Genomic DNA, 10,401 nt, shown 5'->3' on the forward strand with positions numbered 1-10,401 from the left:
TGCCAGGTATGGATTCAAACCTTCTGAACTCTGTAAAAAAGGATCTCAGTCTTTGCAAGAACAATCTGCAGCAGTCCTGTATGAATTTCTTCAGCATGAACTTCCATTGATTTTTTTTTTTCTGCACGCAAGACACTTCCATACCAAAGACAGATTTCCAAAGTTTTCAGTTTTATAGTAAGCATCATTCCATGCCCTTCAGGTCTCCCGAGCCCCTCTGACAAACAATTGGCCGATGTGGAGCCCTACTGTTTGAATATCGCACAGGCATAATTGTGAGCTATTGGAAAGAACTGGAGTTTCTACAATGGGTCAGAAGGCTTTGTTTATTTACATGTGTAAAATCCTGTCTTCACAACTTATGCTGGAACAACAGTGTAAGGACTTGCAGTAAAATAAAGTAAAAATAAACCATAATAAAAGCACAAGATGGTATACAAACAAACATGCTTTTCAGGTTCCAGAAACAAACATGAAAAGTATCACGTGTTGGTTTTAAACAATCTTAAAATACCAGTTATACAAACATACTTCAAATCAGACCCTAAATGGTTTTACTCCTCAGCCATAACACTCAGTAACTATTATTGGCTATATCTGTGGGCCAGATCCTCTTATCAAGAGTCACAGCTGCTCACAGACACACAGAGTTTAAATCTAGTGTTTAGTTGGAAAAGCGGGAAGATACCTCCTACCTGCTTTTCTTTCTTCTTGGAGTATCTCTGGATTAGTGTTTTCTTCTGTTCATTTAGATGGATTTGCAACACTAGATGGAAGGGCTTGTTGAGATTGAAAGTCCTGCAAGGCAGAAAGTGTCTTGTCAATGCAGTTTAGAAGAGTACTGCTTCTATTTTGCAGTTCTTTGGAGTTGAAGATCAGACTCTATAATCCCCAAACCTTTCTCCAAAAAAAGTCCTCAGATATTTTTCTAGGACCTCTGTGTTTCTATTTTGTACTCACCCAAAAGTCATTTAAGAAATGCAAATGAAATTGAGTGGGATCAAAATACCGGTTCTAAACTAGTACCTAGTTATTGTTTAAATATCCAGTGATGTTTAACAGAGCTTAGATTTGAAACAGAAAGTAACAGCAAAGACCTCCAGAAGTAAGCGAATTTCAAATAAATAAACTTTTAAATACTATTTTAACATTAGATTTGGTATAAAATATTTTGTTTGTTTGTTTTTTTATTTCATATTTATTTTTTATTTATCTGACATTCACCCAGCCAAGAGCAAAATTTTCAGAATACAACTGAAGAAACTGTAAAGCTGATATGGAAATTGATTCTGTGCCTAAACCAGCTACTTCAAAGAGACCGATACTAGAAAGAATAACTCTAGTGCACCTAACATCCTGGCTCTTAGTCCTCAAAGTGAATTCTCCTTGTTCTTTAGCTGCAGCGTGCCTGGCGACTGAACAGTTTTCCCAGTGATCAGTCAGCCAAAGCATTAAACCGTCATAAGCAATATGGCCATAATCAGTCCCTGTTTCAGGGTTTTTTTCTGATGTCAGAATAATTTAGATGCCCGGATATCTGAAGCAGCTGTGCCAATGAATATGTGAGCAGAGAAAAACACAGCTGCTTTCCAATTCAGGATCACTGTTCTGGATTTTCTTAAACATCTGGTCAATCAGATGTTCCGTTAAGGCCAAGTGTGATCGGTATCAATCAACTTTTATCTTGCCTTTATGCAGGTAGAGATAAGCCTCGCATTTATGAGGGTCTAGTGTTCACCCTAGTGAGGCTTCATTGCATGGAAAATGTCTACTTCTGCTTCAAGGATGCATGTGCAGACATGCTGCCCCTGAAAAGATGCAATAATTTCCTCATTTAAAGACTATGTTGTAGTGGTATAATTATTTCAGTTTAGAATCATGTTTTTTATCTTAAAAGGTATCCCACCAAAACTTTGAACACGAATACAGATACGTCCTTAAAGCCCATTCCAACAAAAGTACTAACTGCAGTGACTTTTGTAATGCAAACACTTTTCTATCAATCACACTGCACCTGTACAAGGTGGGAAGGACCATCATAGCTAAAGAAGTCACAGCAAAACAGTTCAAAAATTTTAAGGGGAAAAAAATTCCCTGGGATTATTAATGATCCTTTCCTGCATGGGTCTGTCTCATAATCATTAGCCCTTTTGACCAGGGATTAATGCTCTGTCTTCGCTGAATATGTTACAAAACAGTTCCATCCATTAGCATAAATGCAAAAATATTACCAGCTTAAGAAGAAAGTTTCTCAGCAATTCACAAAGGTTTTGGGTCAGGCCTCCATGTTAATCCTTTCAATCACGCTAAAGTTTCATTGTGAAGAGCTGTGTCCATAGTATTGGGGCTAACCAGTGGGAAAACACAGTGTGTTCTAAAACTGTGCATGACAAACACAGCAAAAAAAAAAAAAAAAAACAATGCAAAAGTAATATTAAACAAAGAGGATCTACCAATGGATGTAAAAGAATCTTGAGACTTCCTATAAAATGACAGGAAGCTCCAAATAAAGGGTATTGGGTTCATGTCCTCCTAAATCACTACGGATTCAACAGAAAACATCAGCCTCCTGAAGGAACATTGGTTAAGGAGATTTATAATTATAACAATAGCAGTAATTTGTTTGAGACAGTTAATCAAAATTCTAGCACTTATAAGCCTTCCACAGAAACTACTAATTTAAGAAGTTAAAGACTAAATATTCAGAAGTAAGCTTGCAATCTACACATGTACAGTAAATTTCAGTTATGTGTTTCATTATACTGGTGCCTTATAGCTTTTAAGAGGTTTTCAGCTTGGCTGTAATGATCCACAACGGGGTAAAATTTGGCATGAAAATAGCTCCTTTCCATTCTCCCCTCTTAATAGAAAGTTACTCACTCTCTGCTGGTACTGCATTCCTTGCACATGCAACACTCGGCAAAAGTTTTTGGGTGTGCAAGCAAAGCAAGTCAGGGCTCTTTTCGTGTCTTTTAAAAATGCATCTTTCATACACCAAAACCATACTGCTCCTACCTTCACTTGCCTTCATTAAATTTTGCCTTCAGTTTGGGTTCACCTGCATAGCAGGTGTAATTTCTTCAGGAACCAAGACAAGACATATAATTGCAAAACATAACAATGAAGGTCCTACTTTCACCAGGAAACTGACATTTCCACCAGGATAAAAGACGAACATGGCGATGGCATTAAAGTTCACCACTGAAAATATGACATAGCTTCTGCTTCCCCACACTGTGCCAAACATTTCGTGCATGTCCCACTGAGAAAGAGATGCCTAAGCTTTTTCCAACAGTTAAATGCACTAACAGTAGCTCCTCACCTCAGGATCACTCTGAAAATTCACAACTAAGTTCTTTGACAGTTTGTCAACAGGTCTAAATAATGGAAATAAATAACGTTTTATTCAGGTTCTATGCTCCTAACACCTTGGAGTCAAGAGGGATGCCATCTTCTGAAGTTCTCATCCTTGTTCTCTGTAACTTATTCCAGCTCTGTTGTTTGCAGCACAGATCCACAGGTTTGTGATACTACTCTAGAAGCCAGATCACTGAAATGGTGCTATCAGAATCCAGCTTACAGTTCTCTGTTTTGTTTTTTTTCCCTAGGAAAAGTACATATGAACCCATATCCACAGGGTACATGCCTTGGGCAGAAAAGCAGAAGCCCTTCAGGCATCTACCCTGTTGAAAAGAGATGGTTTTGTCCAGAGGAAGAGGCTCCATATGCCAAAGTTTTCTCTTTTGCAGGGTGAAGCCATGGTCACAGGTTAACAAACCACTTTGCAGTTACTGTGTAGCAAACACTTAATAAATCTCCTCAAAGACAGAAAATTAGAAAGATGTATTAATATTCTACATATATAAATAAACACAGGCAGACTCTAGAATTCAATGCTTAGCTCAGAGTTTTCCAGGCAGGCCCTTTCCCTGGCCATAATTCAAAGCTTCTACATTGGTACACGTACTTGATACATTTTGAGGTATACTAATGAGGTGAACCTCCAAACCTCCAAGGTAAGCATGCATGTTTGTCCAGATAAGGAGTAGAAAATAAATGCAAACCCCAGTATTTAGACATCATTTAGAAGACAGAGGCAAAGTAACTTTCACCATTCAACTACATACGCACTTTTAAGTTATAACAAGTTCCCTGGCCTTTCTCCTGCTCCATATAGTTTCTGTCTGTCTGTAGACATTCTATCCTGAAAACAAAAACTGAAAGATGCTTGATTGGTTTTGGAGTTTTTTATTATTTTACACCAGAATTCTCCATCTTTGGATAGCTTTGATACAAAACAGAATATTAGTAACAGAGGTTTCTACATTTAAAGTTGTCAGATACTTTACAGAGATAGGTCATTTTAAGGTCCACATTAATTGCTTACAATTCAGTATATAGTAGCTACTACATCTGTTACCTTTGTTAAACAGACTGTAATCAAATCAGAGTAAGTGGCAATCCCAGAGAAACAGAGTAATTTGACTAAACTTCTCTGTCTAGCTTTAGTCAAGTCAGGTCTCCTAAGTAGGAAAACATAAAGTACAAATGGAATGAAACCCTAAGGGGTTAGAATACAAAATAAAAACTCTTTAGGTTTTTGTTCACTTATACTCTATGGTGTATAACCCCAGAGGACCAATAAATGCAGATAGAGCACAAAAAATATGAACTCACCTTAATGCTGCAATTTTTTTAGAACTTCCACTAATCCAAACGTTTACTTCACAAGTTATGTGTAAGAGAGGGTTTGCATGGTTTATATTCCCAGGATCCCATTATGGTAAAGCTCAAAAACAGTTCACTCAGGTATTAGTAAAACCAAAATGGAAAAAAAATAGTCCAGATTTTCAGCTGATAATAAATCACTTTATGTCAAGGGGGGAAAGAAAAATTGACCTCTGATTTTCAGTATTACTTATTACAACAAGACTATAGAAATAAGTATGGCAAATTGGGTATTAAATAAAAATATAAATTTGGGGCATCTAAATGCAGAGGGCATAATAAAGACCTGCATCAGGTTGCTCAATCTGCCTCTACATAACAGAAAGACTCTGCATTGTTCCCTTACTGCATGTTTTTTTCTCTAGCTTTCGCTTGTAAGAGAATTTTATGATTTAAACCATCTTGGAGTCAGGAAGATTTGGGTTATGTTCCTTTTGTATAATTATTCAGTTATTACTCCTACAATGCATAGCATTATTTGGAATAATTCTTTGCTGCATTGGTGAACCTCTGAAGTAGCTTACGTTTCTTCTTATAATACTTCCCTCACCCTACCTCCCTGGTGGGATCTGAAAGGAGTATTTTTCATTTTGCAGACAGAAATTTGAAGTTAGAAGTCCAACATTTCAGGAAAAAAAAATAGTGACACAGTAATAAACTGGGCTCATGTTTTAAAACGTAGATAGTGCATCAGTATCACGACCCTTACATCACACTTCAAAAACAGCTAAAGTGGGTTTTTCGGTCATATTACATCTTCTAAGAATGGGTTTGCACCAAGATGCAGGGTTGTAAATTGCAGTGGAGGAAACATAGACAAAACAAAACAAACAAACTTTTTTTTTTTTTAATGTCTTTTGGTCTTCTTCTTAGACAAATGTTAACAAACACAACCACAATCAGTTCTTTCAAAACCTCTTTGTTAGAACTGAACCTGATGGAATTTAACATGTGTGCAAGTCCCTTGCTTTGCCTTTCTCCTACTGCACCAACAGAAAGAGAAAATAATGAAAGTTGTTACGTGGCATTTTGGCATGTGGGATTTCTCCTAAAAGATAAATCCAGACAAACATCTAGAGACAGATTATGCCAATCAAACAGTACAAGTTAGTGAGACTTCTTCTTTTTACAGTCATCCTAATGCTTTCAGTCATTCAGTTTTCTACTCTCTTGATTCTTTTCATGTCTTCTCACTACTTTTGTGTCATCAGACTCTTCCAGACTGCATAGAATCTGATTCTATAGTGTAAAAAGGGAGAATGAAGCCTTTAGGTTTTCACTAAACACGTGTGAGAAAGCATGACACAAGTAAGTCCTACTGTCTAATGGCACAAATGCCATTTTTAGTAAGTAATCTAAAACTTAAAATTTAAAATTGCTTTTCAATTAGATTTTAAAATTATATTATCAAGTCTAACAGATCTACATCTACAGGTGGTGTTCAGGACAGATAGACGTGACTTCAAGATCGAGCTTATGGTAATCAGCTCAGAAATTAACTGAGATAAGGTACAATGTGATTTTAAAGCAATTGGTGGTGACTGCATCACCATCCCGTGCATAGAACACATGTTTTAGAACACAAGGCTTTGATGCTTAGGTTACATCCCATGCTTCTACAAAACAAAAAGTTCTAACTAAATGCAGAAATTGGCATGTTTAGTGACCTGGAGTTTCCACAGTTCTTGAGCACCTCACTCTCTTTGGAGAAGTCACACCTCTGAAAATGTGGACTACAATCCTAACTAACTAGTATTGGTTATCAAAAACATATTTAAAGCCAATTCCATACAAACCCAGACCCAGTTTAACTCCCACATGGAACTATGCAGTCTAAAATCCTTAAAAGTGACTTCCAAAATGACTGCTCCGCACATGAAAACGCAAAACAAAACAGAACAAAAACCCTACCAAGCTCCCAGTATGGCAGTAAGGATCTTACACGTGGAAAGTAAAGAATCCTGAGCAATATTCCCTTAGACCTGGCTTTTATTTTTAAATCATGTATGCACTTTTAAACCTAACAGTAACCAAATACAGAGGAGATGACATTAAAATTCCATAGTGAGACTTCCTGCATATAGCATTAAAAACAAAGAAACAAAAAAAGCTATTATTTTGAAAACTAATTTTCAGTAATCTGAAAATTTAAAAACCAAACCACTAGTTTAGAGAGATTGGATGCACATCATAGTAACAGGGTAGTATCTCTGTAGAGCCAAACCCTGATATATATCCAAGAAGATTCCATTTTCTGTCCCCCCCTTCCTTCTCTGCTGCAGTAAGGAACAGGAGGCCAAATTTCTTCTTTTCAAGAGAGCAGTAGCTATGAAACTGTGAGCCCTTTTAAAGGGCTGACTCATACAACACTGCACTTAATTTCTTCCATGGCAGCCATTTCTACATCCTGGTATGGAGAGATTGTTCAGAGAGAACTACATCTACAAGGAAACATGGGTACATTGGGAAGTGTTATCTGTGCAGCTGGGTACTGAGATTGGTTCTGTCACATGAACACCTGCAAGCCACACCACATTACAACACCCATGAAAAGCTGGTTACATCCAGAAAAGAAGGAAAAGCACAAGGACAAGCAACACAGCAGCTGCCCCTTTCTAGTGTCACCGGAAGCAATAGTGCCCACATTTGTATAAACCAATTTCTTGTCTAAGCTAGACAAGCTGAATAGATACAAGTGAGTTCAGATATCAGCCATAATTAAGGAAAATCAGCTCACTATCACTTCATTTCTGCATGAGAGGCACAGCATAAAGATTCCAAGCTAGAAGTTACTTCTATTGGCTTTGCAGCTTAAAGTAATTTGGTTTAAGTTTATAGACAGTCTTTTTAAACAAGGAGAGAGAAATGTCGTTCTAAACAAGACAACACAGGGAAACTGTGGTGTTTTTTGCTCTGAAGGTGGTAAGCACTAAGTGTTTGGGAGTCACAGAGACAAAAAAAATAAAAAATAAGGAAAATCAATGTGAATTTTATGGGGGGAATAGAGGTCTGCAGAGAGAGAAAAGTAAAATGGGAGATCAGACTGTCACTGCTTTCCTAATTGCAAAGGTGGTGCCTCAAATAGAAGAAAACTTGCACTAGAAACTTTTTGTGAAACATCCCTGGAAGCAGCACACAAGGGATCTATTTCCCTGTATGCATAATTCATCTGATAATGGCTAAAATGTATTAACAGCAGTTTTAAACACCGACAGAGCAAGAGAGCTTTATAAAACAGGGATCAAGAGCAAACACTTTGGAAACTCACATAACTGAAGAGAGAGGGAGAAAAAAGCACAGGGAAATAGTACAGGGTAACAAGTGTGAGGCCACGTTTGCTTTGCCTGCAAATATTACCTAAAGGTATCTCCTGTAGCTTGACGGGGCCCGCGGGGAGAAGGCCCCGAGGAGCCCGAGGGAAAAGCCCAAGGGACAGGGTCAGGATGAGTGGACAGGTCTGTTATCGCTGCGGGCAGTCCGGTGAGGTGCTCCGGGAGAGGAAAGCCTGAGCGAGGTTTGATACAGCCGCGGCTCCCCCGGTACTGCCCCGGCCACTGAGGACGGGACCAGCCTGGCAGAGCGTCTGCCGCTTTCCGTCGGGGGGAAATATCCTATGATTCTATGATTCTTTACTATGATCCGCCATCGCTTTTCGGCCGGCAGCGAGCTAGTGACCAGAGAGACAGGCTGGCAGAGCGCTGCCCTCCGCTTGCTTTCAAACTATGCGAAACCTCATTAAATAAGTAACCGGGGCGGGCAGGCCGATCCTGATCCTCGGGGACCGGGGCTCAGCCGCTCTCCTCTCCACACGGCGCAGGGATAAACAAACGCGCCGCTGTCTACCTGTGCAACACCTTCACAACACATTTTATTTACACGAAATCAACTCGGGGCATTGTACATTATATACAGATATTTTCCCTTCCAACAAGGCAGAGCTTGTGCAAGATTAGTAGCATCCTCTGGAGCGTATCCGACAGTCCAAGGGAAATGTTCCCCGCTGCGAGGTATCAGCTATCGGAGTCCAAGTCACTTTTCCCGTCCTCTTGTCTTTTCTCCGGAGACGTTTTAGATGCTTTATTCCATTTCTGTACATTTTCTGACTCCTCCGAAGACGATCGCTTTTGCCTCCTCCACTTTGCCCGGCGGTTTTTGAACCAAACCTGTTACGTTAATAAAGTATGTTATCCAGAGGGGGGGGGGGGGAAAGTCAACAAACAAGCAAAACCCCAACAACACACACACACCAAAAATGGGGGGGTGGGGGAGGGGTGGGAAAAAGGAAAAAAAGGCAGATCTGAGGACTGCCCTGGGCCCTGCCGGAGCCCTGCCCGGCCCGGAGCGGCTCGCAGCCACGGGTGAGGCCTCGCTTGGGCGGAAGCAGGCTATATAGACTCATGGCCGTGCTATCTGCTCGGCCAGCCGCCCTCAGAAGAGCGCTTGGACATAACGATACAAAAAAATTAATTTCTGCCCACCCAACCTGTTGCTCTCCCCTCCGGCTGCTGGCCGCGCAACAGCGGAGCCGGACTGGAGCCACACCGAGGTACCTCCAGACCGAGCGCATTTCAGTGCGAAAGGGAGAAAGTGGAAAGGAACATACCTCCACTTTTTCCTCTCTTAAGTGCACCCTTCTGGCCAGCTGTTCCCTGGTGCCCACGTCTGGGTATTTCGTTTCTTGGAAGAGGTTTTCCAGCGCTTCTAGCTGTTCATCAGTGAAGATGGTCCTATGCCGTCTTTTTCGCCTGCAGTGCAGCTGGTTTAGTAACTGCAGCTCCGTCCGGGACAAAGTGCCCACGTTCATGTAGGGCAACATCTGATGGGGAACAGGGGACATCAGGACTGACCCAGTGCCCTCGTAACCTACGGACAGACAGACGAGAGGACGACAGGCTTTGCATGAGATCGCTACTCCCCCCACCCCGAGAAGAAGCCGCCCGCCGCCCACCCGCGCTCCTCCAGGTCGCCGGTTCTCCGACACTCACTCCTGCCCCACGGCCGCGGGAACAAAGAGCCCCTGTCCAGCCCATCCAAGCCGGGCCGGGCCGGCTTACCTGCGGAGGGGACACAGGAGCACTGCTGGGCTCCCAGGGGCGGAACGGCCCCGCAGCACGAAGGGCCCACAGGGGACGCCGGCACATGCAGCTGCCCGTAGTAGTAGTTGTTGTAGCCGAGCCGAGATCCGGTGACGGCCGGCGGCAGCGCGGAGGCGGGTGCCACCGCCCGGGAGTAAAATCCGCCGTAGTCAGAGGCGCTGCCGTAGAGCGAGTCCCCGTGGAGGCTGGGGAAGACGACGGGGGCGGCGGCGTTCGGGGGGGGCAGCAGCACCGAGTCCTTGCAGCGAGGTCTGGCCGCCAGGATATTGTCGATGCTGAACATGCTCACAGGCATGCCCCAAACCGTGCCGGGGCAGGGCAGCGGAGATCGGCCGGGGGGAGGAGGGAGGGAGGGAGCGTAGGTGGTAGTGGCGGCAGTCGTGGAGGCAGGAGTGGGGAGGGGGAGGCTGGAGAGACACGAAACCGAAACTTTTCGGAGAAATTCTAAAAAGAGATCGGAGCGAAAAGAAGGGAGCTTTTTCTTAGGGCAGCTTGCGGACAGAGTGTGCGTGTGTGCCTGTGCATGAGTGTGTGTGCGTGTGCGCAGGATCCACCCCTGGAACTTTCCCCCCTCAAC

General features: G+C 42.2%; 1 protein-coding gene across 1 annotated transcript; it reads right to left on the reverse strand.

The window, feature by feature from the left end:
- Positions 1 to 8,738: 8,738 nt before the first annotated feature.
- GSC (goosecoid homeobox) lies at positions 8,739 to 10,119 on the reverse strand. Its single transcript, XM_054400739.1, has 3 exons — positions 9,783 to 10,119; positions 9,332 to 9,591; positions 8,739 to 8,891 (listed from the first exon to the last, which is right to left on the reverse strand). The coding sequence occupies exons 1-3, from the start codon at positions 10,117 to 10,119 to the stop codon at positions 8,739 to 8,741; spliced, it is 750 nt and encodes a 249-aa protein (XP_054256714.1).
- Positions 10,120 to 10,401: the final 282 nt, after the last annotated feature.

This window comes from Indicator indicator, chromosome 4, assembly GCF_027791375.1.
Source record: "Indicator indicator isolate 239-I01 chromosome 4, UM_Iind_1.1, whole genome shotgun sequence".
Taxonomy (NCBI): Eukaryota; Metazoa; Chordata; class Aves; order Piciformes; family Indicatoridae; genus Indicator; species Indicator indicator.

Excerpts from the sequence above, each read along its gene's own strand:
- GSC (XM_054400739.1), bottom strand. The coding sequence starts at position 10,119 with ATGCCTGTGAGCATGTTCAGCATCGACAATATCCTGGCGGCCAGACCT. Across the intron at positions 9,592-9,782 it reads CTCCTGTGTCCCCTCCGCAG|GTTACGAGGGCACTGGGTCA; the intron begins GTAAGCCGGCCC and ends GTCTGTCCGTAG. Across the intron at positions 8,892-9,331 it reads TAAGAGAGGAAAAAGTGGAG|GTTTGGTTCAAAAACCGCCG; the intron begins GTATGTTCCTTT and ends TTAACGTAACAG.